General features: G+C 36.6%; 1 protein-coding gene across 1 annotated transcript in view; it reads right to left on the reverse strand.

Moving 5' to 3' along the window:
- Positions 1 to 21,244, reverse strand: part of ASTN1 (astrotactin 1) — a 5,143,480-nt gene that overhangs the window by 449,965 nt on the left and 4,672,271 nt on the right. Inside the window, exon 20 of the mRNA XM_044086860.1 lies at positions 15,877 to 16,028. Coding sequence (XP_043942795.1) covers positions 15,877 to 16,028 — 152 coding nt within the window. The remainder of the gene's footprint in view (positions 1 to 15,876; positions 16,029 to 21,244) is intronic.

Below are 21,244 nucleotides of genomic sequence, written 5' to 3' on the forward strand. Positions count from 1 at the left end.
AGTTTGTCTCACACGGTACATTTTCGATTCATGGAATACACAGCTGGAATGGGTGGTGGAGATGGATTACACATACACATTCAAGATGACACAGAAGAGTATTCGAAAAGCTAAGAACAGCAGGTGGGAAAAGATGTGTACAAAGATAGGCATGAAAGAGAAACAGAATGAGAGAAGCACAGAAAGGGAGACCATATAAGCTTATTGTCTCCTTCTGTTATCCAGTAAATGTTAAGTAATGTTGTGGAAAGCTTTACTATCACTAACTGTGTATCAGAGAAACATGAGCCCCATTTTGTTTCTCTCCAGTTTGGTATCATAATCTATGTTAAAGCTGGTCATTCATTTAAGGCCACTTGTTCTGTGTTTGAAAGAAACAGTACCAGGAATCCCTAGGAAAGAAGAATATACTGAACTTTGTTTTATTACTGTAATAGAGAGGATTAATACAACCATAGCTTTGTTGTAATACACCTCAACAGGGTACCAATCTCTTTGTTGACACTAGTACAAAGCTGACTAACATGTAACAAGATTTTCAAATGTCCTTCTCTCTAACACGTAAATGGTTATATCTTGTTTCTCTTTCAAATAGCCAAGAGTTTATGCAACACTTGCCCAGAAATCTGGGTCTATATTATATCATCGAACATTTAGGTTGTCGAACAGCTAAACGTCGACCCTAAACGTCGAAAGCTACAAAGCGTGAATGGCCAATTATGCAAATGTTTTTACAGGGAAAAAATATGCTTGTCCATCATCGGGAGTTTGCCCTTTTCCCCGATGTAGTACGATCTCAAAGTTGGTATATTTAGTTAGGGAGTGGAGGGCACAGCCCCTCACTTGATTAGGGCTTGAAAGTATGTTTTGTTTTCCGCCAGCCAAGTCAATTTTTACCCTGTAAAAAAAAATTGCTTAATTGGTCATTTGCGGTTTGTAGCTTTCGACATTTAGGGGTTGACGTTTAGGTGTTTGACAACCTAAACATTCGAGGATATAATATAGATCCCAGAAATCTAACCTTCCAAGACTCAATTAATGATAGCCTGATATTCAGATAGATATTTTATCTTTTACTGATCCATGTGATGTCTAAATAGTACACCACTTGATTTTACAGTCACATTTATTAGTACAAAGTGTGGCTATTTCATGGCATCTGCAAACTTGCAGTCTAAGAATGCACTGTGCAGAGGAAGAGCTCTATGCTGTAAACTGAGCAGTGGGGTACATGCAAGATCCTTGAAGGAATAGCCTGTTCATATTTGTTCATTAATGTCTTCCTGATCCAAACTCCTGAGCCATTCCATAATCCATGTTCTATTATTATGCTTCAATCCTACATGTATAATTAGTAGCTTGTAGATCACAATCCTAATCTTAGCTCTTTTCTGTTAACAAAGATCTTAAATTGGAAATGCAGTACACAAAACTATAAACAATTGTAAATTTTGTACTATTGTTTCTTCTGCCACCTTATTTATTTTATGTAAATATTGAACAGTTTTCTTCTGTCATCACACTTGTATTACAAATTGCATATTACTGTACATGTATTAAATATCCTGGTATTGGAGCTTGTCTTCCCAAGCCTCCTCTGAAAATTGGTTCTATGCCCACTCAGGCTTTCCTGGTAAACAACTGTCAAATAAATAAATACAAATATCTGTGTCTTTACTCAGATTCATGAAGATGATATAGATTTGAAAATATAGCCCCATTTAGTGCATTATGTTTCTAATGGTGGACACGTCTTTTGTGAGTACATACTGGATGCTGCTCATATTTCCTTGTAGTGTCTTCGGCTTTTCCCGGTTAGGGGTCACCACAGGGGAACTCTGGTCCGCTAATGATTGGCAGTAGATTTTTACGTGCCGAGTTGCTGGCCCTGACGCACAACCTTCAACGAAGGTACGCCCATTCACGCAGGTCTCCACACAGAAGACGCTCTAGGTGAGAATCGAACAGGACAACATCTTACTGTGAGGTGACAACGCTACTGCAGCACCACCATGCTGCTCATATTTCCTAATGTTTTTAAATGACTTTCACTCAAGTAATGAATTCCTTTCTCCATGACCAGAGATGAGATACAAAACAGGGTAATAGAGCTGTATGAATTAATTTGTTATATTAAAGTTTTATCATTACACAGCAGGACAGCCAATGCCTGTTTTCATTTACAGATAAACTTGTACTCCATGAATAACCTGTTAAACAAATATTACAGGACAAGGGAAGTTCTTCACTGACTTGTCTTAGTTCCATGTTTGTGATACTGCCTAATTCACTAGCTATATTTTGTTTTGTGTGAAGTGAATGGATGTTCCACTTAGTTGACCATGGTACTAGAACTGGCTCATTTATCTAGTTTAAGTTCTTCGCTCCATTCTATATTCAAATGAGTGGATATAAAGGGGTAAGTAACATGTTATAAAGACAAGTACACAGTGGCTAACGTATCCATAATTCAGCCATTGTTGTCTAATAAACTTATGTAGGGCACGGACTGTGGTTATTACATTGTGATAGTCAGAGAAAGAGAAACCAGTTAAACATCAGAGTGGCACTCGACACAACCTTATTAACTGGTAATGCACCTCCTGCTTAAGTGGTTAAGGCTGGGTCTAGGGTTAGAAAGTAAAATCTGCTTGTACTGACCAACAAATGACAGCAGCAGAACAAAAGAGTTGTTTCTGCCTGCTGTCTGTAAGGATATGGTGCCCCTTCCTCTAATAAATTTAGAAACTAACTGGAATAACAGGATGTGTGTTTGTCTACATTTGCTGAAGGACACCAACTCTGAAACTCAAAAGTAGGTCATTATTTAGTGACTTCAATCCTCAGTGGTTTGTCTGAAAATAGATTTTATGAGGAACAGAACAAAAATACAAGCAATAAAATGAATGTTCTGCAGAAATCTGGACAGTTGAGAGGTATGGAAAGTGCATGTAAATGTAATGCACTGCATTACACTGACTTTAAAGCTGGCAAAACAGTTAGCCTTATACTACAAAGAATTATGATCAGGTCTCCGATCCTAACCTACAATTATGTGTTCCCTACAAGGATGCCAAGGTTCACAACTTGAGCTTCACTCGAGGTGAATTAAAGTTATAACCAGCAACCCAATCTTAATAATCTATAGCATTACCATTACTGCTTCCAAAGATATCTCATGAAATCTAGAATGAGATCATTTAGAATACAGTCGTAACATCAAGTACATCAAATATTGAAGCACATAAGATCAAACACAGAAGGACGAAACAGAGAAGATCAATGCTATGTGCTTCCAGTTTTTTTTTTAGCAGCATTACAAAGCAGGTAACGTATTGCTCAAGACTGTAGTACAGCAGAGATTGTATTTTCTCTCCTTGTGATCTTGGAGTTATTATATATAATTAGGAGGGTGGTTGTATTGCTTTCCATGTTTCAAACTTCTGTAGTCAATCTGATGTGCTTCATTATTTGAAGCATTTAGTGATATGAATGTATTCTGATAATTCATGCTTCAGGTTTTCCTTTTATTTATTTATTTATTTGATTGTTATTTATTTATCACATTTGCTGACTGTGAATATCCAACTGGAAAGTCACATTTCTAGTATAGTCTTGGGAAGATATACTCTGCTATGAAAGCAATAATACTGAAACGTTTATGTGCAAGACGCATTAACAATGAAGTAAATCAAATATGCAGCATCACACAATGACTGTGAATAAACTGGATGAGCCCTCTAATTCAGAATAAGCTAAACTAATCTATTAATATGATTACACACAGAGTTACCTTGCAATAAACAATGACTGCTAAATCAGTGAACTCAACCTACATGGTAATAATCTCGGAGTTAGTATACCTAAATATAATTAGGAGGTTATGAGGGGCATAGTCCCTCAGATTGAGGGCTACAGAGAAAGGCATGAATCTTCCTTTTAAAAAATAATATTTTAAAGTGCTTGTGTTACTTGTAACGTTCACTGTTTCCATGACAAATCACAAGGAGATACTTTAATGCTGATCATTAATGTACCAAACTTTTGTCTTGCAGCCACTCACTGCTTTACAGCCAACAGCAGTACAAAACATAATTGTAAAGAACAAAAATCTGGGTAAAAATGAATATATATATATTATACAGGCATATGCAAATCTATGTACACTGTGAAACAATAGCACAGAATACTGAAATAGCTGCAGTAACAATATGACTGGAAGAAGAAGTTCAATAGCAAATGTTCAAGCAGTGTAATTAAATACATTACTGCAGTGGTGGTGCTGCGGTAGTGTTGTCGCCTCACAGTAAGACGTTGTCCTGTTCGATTCTCAGCTAGCGCGCCTTCTGTATGGAGACATGCGTGAATGGGTGTACCTTCATTGAAGGTTGTGCGTCAGGGCCAGCAACTCGGCACGTAAAAATCTACTGCCAATCATTAGCGGACCGGAGTTCCGCTGTGGCGACCCCTAACCGGGAAAAGCCGAAAGACGCAACAAGTTGTAGGAAAGACAACTAAGTGTGTTGTGAGTGAGACTCAAGAACACTTCCAGCCCTCACAGAATAGAAATCATGTGAAAAGGAAAAGTTGCCTACTGGCAAGAACAGACTGCTCAGCTGATGACTTAAGCAATACCACACTAGCATCCTCTGAAAAAGAAGGTGTTTCCTAGTTTAGACAACATATTTTTTTCATGGGTGCACCTGAGTTTACCACATAGTTGTTTCCAAAGCTTTCTGATAGCTGGAGATTAACGAATATTATCAAATAAATTATTTGTTGGGAAATGTTAACTAACTTGCTCACAAGTCAATACACTAATTTTCCAAGAATACAATTAAAGAGGTTTACAAGCAAATTCCCAATGAATGAGAGGCATTTGATGGTCGGATTATAACCAGTGCAACTTTCTCAGAAATAAACTGCGCGTTTTCTTGTGATTTGTGTTGAAAGACCATGGTTTCACATCCAGTTTTAAGAAGTGGTTTTCTCTCTCTCTCTCTTTCAATCTCTGTGGCACACAGGCCAAACATACTTAGCTGCAACTGAACTCCATTAATCAAAGGATTCAGTGAGTGAAAATAAGACTGCAACCTTAAATGACAGCGAGTAGATGAATCAGCTCATTTTATAGTGAAGTCATCTACATACTGAATGAGCAGTGAACCTTTACAGTAAGCATGCCAGTCACAAATACTGTGACTATAGGTGGGCCTGGTATAGTACCTTGAGGGGAGATCACAGAACTACAACAGAGATAGATAGAGATAGATAGATAGACAGATAGGTAGGTAGTGGCCTCTGCGTCACACAGCTAGACTGATAGATAGATAGAAAGATAGATAGATAGATAGATAGATAGGTAGGAGGTCTATATTAGAACATCAAAAGTTTAATAATCAAACCATTAAAATTTTGAATGTTCCAAAAAAAAATAAATAAATAAAAAAGAAAATCTAAAGGGTGTAGGGAGGGGGGGCAAGCCCCTTGCACCCCCCCACACCTCCCGCTACTTAAATATACCAACTCTGAGACTGCACTACATTTAAGTAAATGGAATTCTCCCCTTATTGAGATTTCTGTTTACCCATTCGACGTTCTGCACTTTCTACATTGTTGGCTTTTGAGAACATAATAGGTAATCTTACGTAGGTAGTGGCCTCTGTGTCACAGAGATAGAGAGATAGATAGTGTTTCTGTGTCAGAGAGAGAGATAGGTAGTGGCTTCTGCATCACAGAGATAGACTAATAGATAGGTAGTGGCCTCTGCATCACAGAGCTAGATAGATATATAGATAGTGGTCTCTGTGTGACAGATAGATAGATAGATAGATAGATAGATAGATAGATAGATAGATAGATAGGTAGATAGATAGTGAGAGAGAGAGAAGAGATACAGAAAACTACTTCTTAAAAATGGATGTTAAACCATGTCCTTTGAGGTCCTGCAGGACCTCTATCAGGTCTTAGTTGTCTGCCGTTCCAAACTCTTTCAACATGTCCGAGAAAAATGCACCCACTAACTTGCTGCAACTAAGTTAGCTGCAGAAGCAATCAGCAACTTTGGTTTCATGCCATTATGTGGGCTGGAGATAAGTTTAGGGCAATAAGATGTTGCATAGGTTGACAGTGCACACATCTGTTGAGCTACTTGCTAATAGCAACTGTCAAACTAATCAACACCCACTTGAGTATAGTGTTAACTTATATATTTAAAGTCATTCTGTGCATGCTGCAACCCCTGATACAGTGCTGTGCAGTGCGCACACACATTGGTTGTACAAACATTTGTATCATTTTGTATGGGGTGCTGGAACCTCAGAGATATTGTATTTAGAGATGGAGGACAGAGGAGCAGAATTTCTGTACCATGAGCTGCAGGGGCACAGTGCCCTTACAAAACCATTTGTAATAAATGTGCAGCTAATTAAATATACTGCAGCAGTCATGATCCATGGTAGGCTTGCATAATAACATTTATTTTATTAAGTGAAAGCAGCCTTCATTTTCTAGGATGTTACTAGGTAGACAATGAAAGATTATGAGACCTTTGTGTGATGACACAATGAGTGGCACTGTCTAGCTAGCAGGAGCATAACCTTGTTTGTTAAAAGAGCTGATGAGAACAGAAACTGGATAGGCAAGATTAACCATGGCAAGCAGTCCTATTGAAGTTTAAGAAGATGTGTTGATACTGTTCATATAGTATATGGATGCATAGTGAATTGCTGACAATTTATTGTTACATAGAACTAAATATGAATGATTATGGGCCTAACATGACCCTTTTTACCTATTATGAAAATTATGGAATGGCAACCCTAACTTCACTATGGTGGTAAAAAGAAAAAGGTATTGTGTTATGACTGAAATGTAGGAAGTATTTGGCAGAGCTATAATACCTCATGATATTACTGATGTGCAGGTACTATTTCTGAGCCAGCTTATTTTTTACTTTTAACTTATTACAATAACTGACTTGACTCCGTACCATGCCAGTCTACATTTGATTTAGTCAGATGCCAGCTTTGGTTTACAATAAGCTTCCCACAGATGGTCCCCATTGATCATTAGCATATTTGTTACTTCCCACAAATGGTTCCTATTGGTCATTAGCATATCTGTTACATCCCACAGATGGTCTCCATTGATATTTGTTACTTCCCACAAATGGTTCCTATTGGTCATTAGTATACTTGCTGTTTCAAAGTATTTCAAGACAGGTTTATATTTCTGACACTTCTTTTCTATATGGGTGGCATGCTACTTAGAACATATTTCAGATGACACCAATAAAAATGCACTATTTCCTTGTCTAAAGGAAGTCTAATGAGTTACACTAGTTTATGGACTTCAGTGTATGGTTAAAAGGTGAATGTTATGTATTTATTTTTTTTTAGATTACAAAAGAAGCACCATCTTTGCCAAATGTATTTACTATGATCCCATGATACAACTATTTACAAGTGATCACTTATTGATTTTGACATAACTCTAACTACTACAGTAATACAAGGGATACTAATATGGAACAGGTCAACAAAGCTGCCATGACTGCAGTTTTGTTCAGTCCCGGTCATAAGAGGTATCATCACATTGAACCCCAAATAGCTGGATTGATGGATGATAGATGCCAGCAAAGGACTACTTCCAGACAAATGTGAAAATAAGCAAAGAGAACCTCACTCATGGTAAAGCTGCTTAACAGAGTCAATTCAAATGAAAAAATAGCAGCTACCACCATTTGGAAAAGGAATATTTAATCCAACAATTCAGCAAAAACAATAAAAACAGAACATAAAATATAGCTCTGGTACAAAACCTGATGAGCGCTTTCGGGCTGTGCCCTTCATCTGATAAACTGCTCACTTTCAAACATTCATTTAAAGGGAATATCAACCAATCTGTTCTCAAGATTAAACCCACCTTTTCTTCAGGGCAGGCTTTAATGGAATGACATCACTGAGCCCTGGATGTCTATGTACTGTAAGTTCTATTATCCATTTCACCTCTTCATATTCTGTGTCATTCACTATATCCCCACCTCTAATGTTTCTCGCCATACGCCAAATCACCATAAATTTAAAATAATGTCCTTGGTGACCAGATATATGTCTATACAGGGCATTATGTTCATTTCTCAACCTAATGATTGATAGGTGGTTCAATATCCTCTGCTTAAGCATACAATTCGTTTTCCCTACATAATAGCAGTTGCATGTCTGACACGTGGCAAGATAAACCACATTAGTGGTCCTACAGTTAGCTTTGGTGTTGAAATAATGTACCCTGCCTGTGACAGGGTGAACACAAGTATTGAACTGACAGACATTTATTGAGAGCCATTAAGGAGTTTTCTTGGCAATGGATTAATCAATATCACAGGTGAACTATTAAACAAGTCATGGAAAGAGGTTTAACCTTGATGAGCCTTATACGACCTAAGATGGACTCATTTAGCATGGAGAATTGGCAGGAAACAAGTGAACTGTTTTAACATAAGCAGATTTCACTGCTCCCTTGTGACTCTGTGAACACAGTAGTCAGGAGGAGTGAATCAGAATCTTTGTTAGCTTCCCTCAAACAAGACTGTGAGATTGACATAATATCTTGTTAGTAGAGGTATAACTAACTAAGAAGAGCATGAGTTTTGTTTCTCATGCATCTAGCTTTAAAAGGACTAATCTGTAGTCTATTAATATGTGAACGGCCATCCTTTTGTAAGAACCATGGAAATACTTGCAACCTGTAGGCCGGAATCTGGATGGATACTATTAAGAGGTGTATTGAGGCAAGATATGGTGGATACCCCAAGAGAAAGTAAAATGATTTACATTTTTTCATCTGCTGGGTAGCACCACTTGGGCTGATCTGTGTGAAACCTAGTATGGATCACAGCCTTTAGAGTATTCAATTTGATGAGAATATTACATTTTATTTTATTTATTTATACTTTGTCAACTGGGTTGGTCCCACTAGACCAGTAGCCTCTTTTCTTGGGAGACCTGAGGTGGTATTCATAAGTTGAGCAATAATAGTTCATAGTTTAGTACTAAGCTAACTGCCCTTGCGAGCCATTTTAAGCCTAGCCAATTATCCCTTGTGAGACTCAAACCCTGCACCTTGTATTTGCAAGGCAAACACCTTAGGCATTAAGCCACCCTCCCAACCATATATATTGATATTGATATTGGTATATTGATATTGCAAACTTCAACTTAGAGGGTATTAAAATAGAATTGATATACATAGTTATGAAAGACAATAAAGAGTAGCCTCTTTTCTTGGGAGACCTGAGATGGTATTCATAAGTTGAGCAATAATAGTTCATAGTTCATAGTTTAGTACTAAGCTAACTGCCCTTGCGAGCCATTTTAAGCCTAGCCAATTATCCCTTGTGAGACTCAAACCCTGCACCTTGTATTTGCAGGGCAAACACCTTAGGCATTAAGCCACCCTCCCAACCATATATATTGATATTGATATTGCAAACTTCAACTTAGAGGGTATTAAAATAGAATTGATATGCATGGTTATGAAAGACAATAAAGGACATAGTAGTAATATACCAAACCTGGTTGACCTGTCATTGCTCAATTGGTTGTATAAGCCATGAAGGGACAGAGAAAGAGAGAGAAAAATACACGTGGATAAGATGATTCAGCTAATATAAGGCCTCCTAGCTAACAAGACATTGCATATGCAGGTGAGGTAACTAGGTATGAACTGCTCAACCTTCTGTGCCTTGGTGTGGCAGCTCTCCAAAATGTTTTCAATGTCTCCCTAGGACCCACACAGCATGCTGTGGTGAGCAAGAGAATGGCTCAGTGGTAAAGAGTATTGTATGTTGTGGTTAGTACATGAAAAATGCATAAGTAAAATCAGAAGGATCCTATGACTCAAAAGGGGTCAAGAGTTTCCAGTGAGCCAGGATACTGCTAGACATCTTATATTAAAGTATGGCGTATCCCCAGATGTTGAAATATTTGTTGTAGTGATTGTAGTAGTCTGGAAAGTTTTTTCTGTATACCTTCTTGCTCTTATTTCAAATATTCTAGTTTGATTTTAAGAGAAATCAAAATGTAGACACCAAGCATGCACATGTCTTTTACGATAAGCCTGGTGAAGGTGAGTGTTTAACACATGCTGAAATATGTAGCTAATTCAATACAACTCCATATTAAGCAAATGATTCTCTTGTCAGTAATTCCCTAAAACAGCAAAATATTAAAAAAACGTTTAAGATCATCCTAAAGAGGAAGAAAAGTAAACAAAAACATACTACCTTTGGTGCTAGTCATTACAACATTAAGTCCTTTGGGAGAAATATAGGATCTTTGAGATCCCTTATTCACACAAAATCTATATCTTCTGTTTCAGTTTCAGGAAATTAACAACACTAGCAGTGTTTTACATTAAATAGACACCACTGCAATCAATTTCTGCAAACTGATAATTCCTATAACTGGCTAAGAATAACATCAGCATATCATGGAAATGAGTAGACAGCTGAAATCTTATGTCCTGCATAACAACACATTTTGGTCATCCTTGACTAAACTAGATCACTACTGGAGTAGAAGTAACAAAAAAAGGGAACTGGATGTTTCAGCCTACTGCACTTTTACCTGGGTTATTATCTAATTATACATGCAGTTATGACAGACTGAAATGGGAATAAGCCATCTTCATTATGAGTTGAGGTAGACTCTTATGGGCGGTAAGGAGAGGAGAGTATCCAATAATACCTGGGAAAAGTATAAATCCAAACCTAGTCAAGATGTTGCTTGTTTACTACAATTTAAAACCGGTCTGTGTAGCTAATTATGAATTACGTATAAAATTACTAAATCTACATATATCTACTGGTCAAAGGAGCTGGAAGGAAGGACAGTGTGCAGTACTATAGGGAAAGTGTGCATATGGTTACAGCTATTGCAAAAAGGGGGGGGGGGTGGGAGAGGGAAGGAAGGAATGCAAAGTTCTATGGGAAAGTTGTGAATACAGCACTAGTGACTACTGACACTATGATTGATAAGACGGAGAGTAAACAGGACACACCAGTGGATATCAGGTAGGAGAAGGGTGGCTCCAAGCTACAGTTTTGTAGGAGATGTGTGTCTACAAATACTTATCATAAGGGTTACAAGCAATATTCAGATAGTACAAAACCTAGCATGTATATATCGAAAGTAAAGATGCCAAGGAAATTACATTAAAGGAAGGACTATGATTAAATCTACTGAAAAAACTGCAAGCCATTCATAATGAAGCACATTTTAGTAGATATGACTGTGAGAAAGTAAAGTATGGCGTAATGCAGCAAAATTCAAACAGAATACTACTGTTACCTCATTGAAGGGTACTGAGGAATAGCTTCACACAGTTAGAAGCAGCTAAGGCTGGGGCATAGGCTGCAAGTGAGTAACTTTATGCCATTTTGCAGTCTCAATAAACTGCAAAGAGATGTCTCGGTAATAAACATGAAATAAGGAAAAAAAATCATCCATGGCTATCCATTCTCTTAAATTGCCCTTTACAGGTTCCTTTATTTGAGAAGAGACAGCACATGGCCATAGATTTTCAATTTTTTGTAGTATTTATTTTTCAAATTTACAGTGGCATTACTTCTTTTACATACACATATTGTCCCATACAAAGCAGTCTTTGTTCTTGTGGAAGCATGTTCAAGTCTTAAAAGTCTAGAGGATTGTTCTTAAAAATGTGTGTGGATCACTGCCAACCATTATCACTTGCCTCTGCCAGTCATGTAGGTTACTGTTCTTAAACCTAAGTTTTGGCTTACTCTCTGCCCATTCTGCTCAACTGTACTTAGTTAACTAACTGAAGGCGCAACCTCAGCATGGTGCAAAATCTGGGCAAAAGAAGTGCCTGTCATAACTGCGTGGTCATACAGATTGACACTTTTTGTCACAAGAGACCATGGAGTGTTATGTGGTGGAAAAGTTTGTATTATTTTCATTAGCATTTCAATATACAAGTTTATTGCTCACTAGACTCTCACCTGTCATGAAGATGCTTCAAATTTTTCTTCCATTCAAGGGAAGTTAACTCTGTGTAATGCAGAGTGTTTGGTAATTTGCATATCTTACCATGATTAACTTAAATATAAGACATGGTTAAATGTTTTGGAACCCTGAATGTGTCTCATACCATGGCACATTTTAAATAGTTGAACAGATTATCTACACTGATGTTCTTCATGGGCTCTTTATATTCACTCTGCTACTAAGAGAGCAGTGGATTTTAAAATCTTTGCATCTGCCTGATAGTGCTCCTGTTTGGTAGACTACTGACCTTATTTTTTTTATTTCTTCAGAAATAATTAATGATTTCTACTTATACATTTCTATAATCTATGTCACATCCAGTCATTGGTTAATTTATCTGCACATTTAATGATAATAAAAGTAGCATGCAACATGCTTCAGTTAGCAAAATGACATTTTCTGTAATACTTTCATGGATAATTGCAAATGAACCTTCAAGTGTAAAAACATATTACCAGAATGGCATAAAAGTTTTTTAGCAATTATTCTTGTATGACACTATAGCAAAGTAACTCCTTCCATGAAATGGTACATCATTTGAAATAATGTGCAAAATATGCAATTACACGTCTAATTATTCAGCAGAATATTCAGGTTACTACAGATGATGTTCGCTTAAGAACACATCTCTAGCTGAGACAGGAATGTTGCATAATGGAGTATGACTTTGTAAAAATGCCAGGTCTTCTGGAGAGGTACTTAATAAGGACAGTGCAATTAGAAATTAATATTCTCTTCAGGAAGAGGGATCATGATATTGTACATTTACAAAGTACTATGACGATTAACATGTGGAAAATTATATAATTCTTTAAATGTGAAAAATTATATAATTCTTTAAATGTGACTGTGATCATGTAACTGTATAAATTCAGCTTCACTGATCTGCATGTTAGTCTATCATAATTCCCATATTTCTGCTTAAAATGAAGGTTTGAACCCTTAGATCAGGTATGCTTCTTGCATGTCTTGTATCTTTTTTATAAAATAGTGAAAACATACTGGCTATCACAGTTGTGTGGTGTATGTTTCATGCGCTATACTGAAAATGAACACTATCTATTAAAAAATAAGAAAGCATTGCATTATCTGAAATAACAGCAAGGACTCATTTTAACATTACAGTATCCCAGCTGAAGTGACTTGTCAATTTAATTAGAGTACTTGGAGAATACTGCATGTATTTCTGTCAACCAGTGACTTCTCCTCTTAGAAACATTGCAAATATTTAACACAGCTATGGAATGTCTTAACGTACAAATAAAAATAGGTGCTTTCCTCTATAAGGGAAAGGAACAGACATCATTTGTATAATGATATATCTAACCACTGAGAAAATACTACATCATTATTTTTGTCCTTATGTCTGAGCCAGGAAAATGATGCAGAAAACAACAGTTCAGCACAGGTACTACTCCACGGGTATTTAATAAGCAATTTTGTCTAAAATAAATGTCAGACTTCTCCAGAATAAAATTACAAAGAAATCACTGACTTCAAATACAAAATTCTCCCCTCTCATTGGTCAAACACTCAGATACAGACACTCCCTTAATGAGCTCTTAAACAAAACTCAGTTATTTAACACCAAGATTATATAAAACAATACAACAGCATAAAAATATGTAAAATATGAAATGCAAAAAACAAGTAATAAATTATAAAAAAATACACAGATTTTAACTTTAGCAAAGGTCCCAAGGAAATGTTATCATTAAGCCCTGGTGGTTCACAGGCATTGGTTTTAATCTGCCACTTCAACTCTTGATACTCCAGGAAATCACCAGTGGGTCCCCCTCAAGGGCCCAAGTCCACATGGTCAATAGCACAAAACATAAACTTGTGAGTGGAGTAGATTGTAATATGTCTATAAAGGGCGTTATTCTCATTTTTATGCCCTATATCATACATGTGCTGATAAATCCTTTGACTGAAAGCTCTCTTTGCCTTCCCCACATAAAAACTGTCACAGGAATGGCACAGAGCCACATATACCCCACCCTTGGAGCAGCAATAGTATATTTCAGATGGTTTAATAAAACCAAAATTCTTGATTTTAATTTTCTCCTTATTAACTATAAATGGGCACAGTGGGCATTTCTCACATTTCAAACTCCTCCCATTTATTGGCATAACAGAGTTTTTCTCCAACAGCCCCTTAAAAGAAATGTCCTTTTTCTAAAAAAAACTACCAAAAATATGAGGCGAAAATCTGGACAGTTGATAGGTATGATCTTCATTATAGTTAACTCACTGTTAAATAATTCACTGCAGGTTCCAACACTGATTTTGCTGAATGGTTAACAAAATTGTAGCATTTACAAAAATCTTTTAAAGTTTAAAGTTGTAGCTGACTGACAAAGGAAGGTCCAGTACGTCATTGGTGGCAGCCCACTATGTACAGCTGTCTTCTTATAGAAATAATGTGGCTGACTGACAAAGAAAGCACCCTAAGTTGTTGATGTCAGACCACTTTATGACAACTGTCTTCTTATATAAATATAAATGTTTATGTTTGGGTCTCTGATCATAACTAATTTAGGTGTTTGAAATCTGAATGTCAAAAATGTTCTTCCAGAGTGGAATGAAGTGAAGCTTGAGATGTGAATCTTAACATCCATTTGAAGAACATTTGCCTAGTTAGTTATGATAAAACAGACATGCTCATAGTTCATGATAAAACAGACATGCTCATAGTTCATGATAAAACAGACGTGCTCATAGTTCAGTGTAGCACATGCAACTTCAGCTGCTCCAGTATATCACTAGTTATAGAAAAAATGTGCAGCAGCATAAAGTGCTTTACGTATTGAAAGCAGTAAGATGCTTTGTGCTACCACAAGGGCAGCTAAAAGCCCAGGGTGGAGCCATGCATATGCACTCTGTGCTACAGTCTACACTTTTTTTTTATAAACAAAGGATTTATTTTGTGCACTTTGATGTGACATAGTTTACACTTAAGGAAATCTGACATATTCTCAGTGGTGTTATTTCTTAAAGGGCTTTATGCCCCCCCCCCCCCCCAAAAGGATGTTTTCTCTTTTCCAGTAATACATAAGTGCTGTTGCCAGAAACACACACAGTACTGAATGGAGTGCTACACTTTGCAGATTAAATTCTGGAGGCTTGAAGTCCTGAGTACAACTTATAAACAGCTACAGGAGTTGTTAGACACTTCACTCTTGACACAGTTTAGTTGTTTATATGGTAGACCAAAGTCTGTTACAACTTTTATAGCTGTCAAATTTCTATCAAGACCATTCTATGTCAGCTGTCACATGTTCTGCAGTGAGAGACCTGATCACAACAGGCTTGGAAAACGATGTGTTGCAGCTATCAAGGTTATGAGGCTCTAAAATTGATATGATTGGAATCAAACCTTGGACAATAGGAAGCAACTTATTAACAACTCCTACCCTCAATCCTCTGCACTAATTGCCAATCTATCAGTTATTTAAGAGGTTTCCATGCCTTTAATTTTAAGGAGTTATTTCAAAGCATATAGATGCAAGATAAAACTGATTATCCATGGTTCAAGTCAACATTTGTTGAGATATTTGCATATTTATATTGACATTTTTAGCATAGTATGTGTAATACCTAATGTAATATGATATTTGCTAGGGGTTTAGATTCAGTTCAATACTATAACAAGGCAGGCTAACCTATGATTTGACAACCTTACTACTGCTAGCAGTGCACCCTTATTTTGCACCTGTAAGTGAAAAATGCTAGATTTGATTTTAACCGACAGTGACTGAGTCCTAGGCTATCAGTGCATTGCTGAGTAATGAAGGGAACTGACCCGTTTCCACTTTGGAGTGGTCTACCCGATCTGTGACTTTCTCCTGGCTGATGAGGTAGTCCATGATTTTCACACCTACTGTCGGCTCTCTGTGTTCCCACTGCAAAATGACAAGGCTGCTGCTAGGCTCATACTCTGCAGACAACTGTAAGCTGCAAGCAAAAAGAAACACAAACACACACAGACATTAATACATAAACATGCATAGGTAGACAAAACATTTGAATAAACAAGTTAATGTATGCATAAATACATTACGAAACAAACACTCTTACTAAGCCCAAGTGATATAGCTTTACTTCTGAGTTATGGGAATGTATATAGGGAATTCCATTTTATACAGGAAATGTAAACCTGCAGTGGAAGTTGACAACAAAGCATCTCCTTCTACTTGATAACTGCTAATAGTAATAAAAAAATTACATCTGCTTCTAGATGAGCCAGTGACAGTTGCATGCTAACGGGTCTACTTGATATGGTTGACATTTCACAATATCGAAATTCATATTGCCAAGACCATATGATTGACATTTGAAATGTCAACCATACAAGTAGAACATAAAAAAGAAAAAGAAAAAACTTACCTTAATGCTACTAGCAGGGCGGCTTCGCCCCTATGCACCCCCCATGGGGGGCTCTGCCCCTCACCCCCCCAGGAACTTAATTATACCAACTCCAAGATCACACTACAGTGCGGAAGTGGAAATCTTTCCATTCTGCACTGTATGGAGATGCCGGTTCCCCATGGTTGACATTTCAAATGTCGATCATATGGTCTCTGCCATATGAATGTTGACATTGTGAAATGTCGACCATTCGAAGGGGACCCATGCTGACATACGAGTAAAATATTTTCTTTTACTTTTCTTAATAAAATTTTACAGGTTAAAGAAAATTAATCAAAAGGATACCATTTGGAATGCTACCAATATATGAATGGTGGACAAAGATGAAATGCCACAACTTTTCTATAGGTTTTCTCACTTATTTCAATGTTTTACAAATACATGAAAACAATACATCAACTTGATTTCTTACAATATCTGTTGCATACTGTTAGCCTTTTAAATCCTCAGACAAAAAAGGAAAGAAACAATGGAAACAGAATGAATGAGCAGGATGTATCATCAAAGAATGAGTGTCATATCTCCTTGTTCTTCATCTCTTGTATTGACACACTACAGAAAAAAAAAATCTGCATGTTCAGACTGTAAACTGAATATACAAATTAGATCTATGCATGTCAATAAATATGATGATGTACCTTTTTGACTTTAGCATGCTTCACAGCTGTCTTGATTTTGCCTAGTGCCTTTGCCCTATCCCTCAGAAATTTTCTTCATTTTCTGGTAAATCACTTAGGATTACAGACCGTCAGTAATGCTAGCAAATTCAAGGTTCCTATTTATTTCTGTTCAGAAAATGCATGTTGATGCAAAACTGGGACCATATATACATATATGCATTTTCAGGGATTATTGCTGGTCTTCCATCGGTGATTTTAAGGTAGCATTTATGACATTCTACAGCAAACCAATGCACTCTACATTTCCCTATACCTGCTAGTTTATATGCAGCACAGATGTACTACTAAAGGTTCATACTGCATGCCATTTTTTATTTGTGTTTGTCACCTGAGAAACCATTAGGGTAAAGACTACTGACACAGCATGACAGCGAAGAAAAATTTCAAATACTGCAGAAAAGATAGAGCAAAAACTATCAATGTACATAACACACAGGGAGCAGAGAGTATGGAGCACAACTGTATGAGATACAGGCTATGGTTTAAAATATGCAGTGTAAATTTCAAATAGTAGCCATGTGCATGGTGTTGGTGATACAGATAGAATGGTCACAAAAGCATGCTAATGACTGCATAATCAAAAAAAAAAACAGGAACCCTATGCTAATCAATCACATGGATTCTGGAGCATCAAAAAAATTAGACTGATTCAGAAATTTTTATTAAGTTAACAAATATTAGTACACAATTTCACAAACTGATAAATGGAACATCAACTTTATCCAACCCACTCCAGAAAAGGACATAAGTAAACAAAAAAGAAAAACTTCAATCATAACATGAGTCTTAAGGCTAAAAAATACTGACTGCTGATATCAAAACAGATATAAGTCATTAAGAAAAACCTTCCACTTCTTCCCAAAGATCTCTCTGTGTCCAAGCTCCAGACTTTCATCATTTTTAGTTTGGAGCTCTTACAGTCCTGAGCTATTATAAATTTCCTAGAAGTGCACAAATTATCACCTGCCACAAAACCCTCACTTCACTCTATATCGCCTTTCCATCCAAAGGTTATAAGTCTTTTGACCCAGTCTTGCAATTTCTCATATTCCTTCAACTCTTCATATTCACCTCCAATCCTGAGAAGGAGAAGTGATACTACTTTGGAAGCATGAGTTCCCATTCCATAAAATCCCTGTCCCAAAGATCCCTAGTTTTCCAATTGCACAGCCATTTTGAACAGTAACGCTCATGGTGTACATGACAACAGCAATGCTAGGAGTAGCAGTATCAGCAGGAGTAGCACAGTACTATCTATTAGAGGTGCAGCAAGTCTGGGCTAAATGCAGCAGCTGCCCTGGGAGCAGGACTTAAGGGGCAGGGTTAGGAGACACTAATAGATCAGTAGTACACAACTGGAATTCAGAAATGAGCGCTGACAGTGCATTTGCTGTGAAGGCTGAGGCACATTAACACTTCATGTGTGTTATAAGATACAACAAGCCACTTACCAGAAATGTAGCAAGTGACTTGAAACATTTTTTTTTCCAAGATAAAGCTTTTTTTCAGTTTTTTCACTCCTCCACAGAGTTAAGGGACATCAGAGCAGGAATGGCAATGTATGCTAGATGAGCAAACTATGGCATTTGTTTGTATTAGCAGTTACACGCCATTACCCATCATAGCTGTCCACTTCAATGGTCGAGAGACAGACAACACCATACAAACTACTAGCGCACACACCTGCAGATTGTGAACCATTAATGACTGTAAGCGACAGGCAAACTGGTTCTACTACAGACAGAAGCAAAAGAGAAGTGTGATTACCATGTGCAGTCTTAACCATCTTTTCTACAGGGGGGTTTCTATAACCTGCAGAGTCACATTAGGTTACAAGTCCTTAATCAGTTTATTGACTCTATACAGTAACATGTGAAGGAGCATGTCCGGTTCCCCAGGACAGCAGATGAGAAACTAGTAAAGCCAGGCATTTTACAACATTGCTCATTTACTTCTGATCCTGGAGGACATTGACTGCATACAAGTTTCCTTCATATCTCCACCTAGCCCAAGAGATCAGTTGAATATCAAATGGAAGAATTTCTATTCCCTGATCTGACAGGTGGTTTAGAATTCCCAGGATACTATTTATAATGTCTGTGTACCACCTTTGTATTTCTTATAATTTACAATTTTTTGACATCTTTATCAAATCAGTACATTTTGAATAGTAACATGAGGATATATACATTAATAGAAGAGAAAAAGCATACTAACATTTTCCATTGTTATTATCATGCAGTACACATACATTTTTTCTTTTTAACAATTTTACATAAATTGATCAATTCCTCCTTCTCTTAAACTTCATTCTTTTTCCCAAGCATTATTCTGCATGTATTGTTCCCAAAATTCCATTTATTTCTACAAAGTGTACTTGATCCCTTTTATACAGATCTTACCTCAAGTTGTTTTATCTCCTTCACAATATTCAATACTTATGGTACAGATAGTTTAGATTTTGATTCCTATTTTCTAGTAATTGTTTGGTTGGCTCTTCTAATAAGTACTCTGTGTTTAAAAATACTTATGCAACCACTTCCATGCAAAAATTCTAAGCCTACTAGTTGCATAATTGGAAACTTTAGAGCGGTCTTCTTACTGTTCCTTTGTAAATTACCTTTTTACTCTTTTCCCATTCTTTTCTAACCTTCTCTAATTGATTCTTTTAGTTATCAGAATACAAAAAACAAAATTCCAGCTGAAAGAAAACAGAGAACATATTAATAAAAAATAAAAACACAAAAAGATTCACACAAAATGTGCTTCTTCAGGCTTTTATATATGCAATTCCAGATGCATATATAAATACAATCAATTCCAAAATCACGTCCATGACAATCAATTCCAGCAGAGACATAGTTGGCTCATTTAGCATCTGGCACCCATTGTCAATGTAGCAACCCATCCCCTCAACTCGTGAAGAGAAATTATAAGAACTGAAAGGACTGCAGAATACTGTAATGAACTGGAATGAATGCCTTTATCTATTAGTTACCCAAAACAGTGCTGAACAGGTGCCAGTTTCTCCTGTATGTGCCAAATCTTCTTGTACCTTTCAGAATAAAAGTCTGCATACACTGTAGTTCAGTTAACGTTTAATTATGTACAGTGAAGGTAGATGTCAACAATATCCAAATCAAATCTTACTGTCTCTAATAGCAGAGCTGATTAACTGAAATAGACTGCATTATATGTCCATAGCTTCTGTACTCATACTCAGAATTATTCCTTTCCTCCTGAATAATATCATTACTATTCTGGAATGCTGGATATTTGGCCTGACTTCTACACTCACTCTTGAGGGTCTGTACCAAACTTCGTTATTGCAGCGCAGTCCACAGTTCTGCTTATCAGTCCAAACAAACTAACTGTGTCTAAAGTATATCCTAGTAATACCAAAACCCTGTAAATTTCTATACGCCTCTTTAGCTTTGGTACCCAAGCTCATTTGTATTTAATGTACCGCACATTAATATTCTTGACTGAAGGTTACTGAAACATTCTGGTAATATGGCTGCATTTCTAGGCCTTTAAATGAAACCTAATATTACAAATCCCCCCTGGGACACCTAAGCAGGGCTCTGTTTCAGAAATTACTTTAAAATATGAAATATAAAATGAATACACAGGCCTGACCTTACATTTTCACACCTATGCAAGATGTATTTTACTAACTGTGGTTATGTAGGATGTATTCTGTAACAACTGTTTCTAAGATTAGTGAACTAGAATTTGCTTTTATAATTACATTATAAATGTATTACTATAGTTTTCAAAGGATACTAGAATGATCACTAGAACTAATATTTTTTTCCATATATGGTAAATAAATCTGCAGTAATTTTGACCATTAGGTGTCACTTCAGCATTTATGGTCTGTTAATTATTTGAAAATCTTACCGTTATGATATAATTATATCTGGGCAATTCTTTAACATGTGTTATAACTGGTATTAAGTATTTCATGTAGTCATTTATATACTCTCTTTTTACATCTATAATATCTCTATCTTGAAATATAATTACCATATACTGCATAAACTTGTTTCTGTAAATCTT

This window comes from Protopterus annectens, chromosome 10.part0 (genome assembly GCF_019279795.1).
Source record: "Protopterus annectens isolate FY-2018-M chromosome 10.part0, PAN1.0, whole genome shotgun sequence".
Classification (NCBI taxonomy): domain Eukaryota; kingdom Metazoa; phylum Chordata; order Ceratodontiformes; family Protopteridae; genus Protopterus; species Protopterus annectens.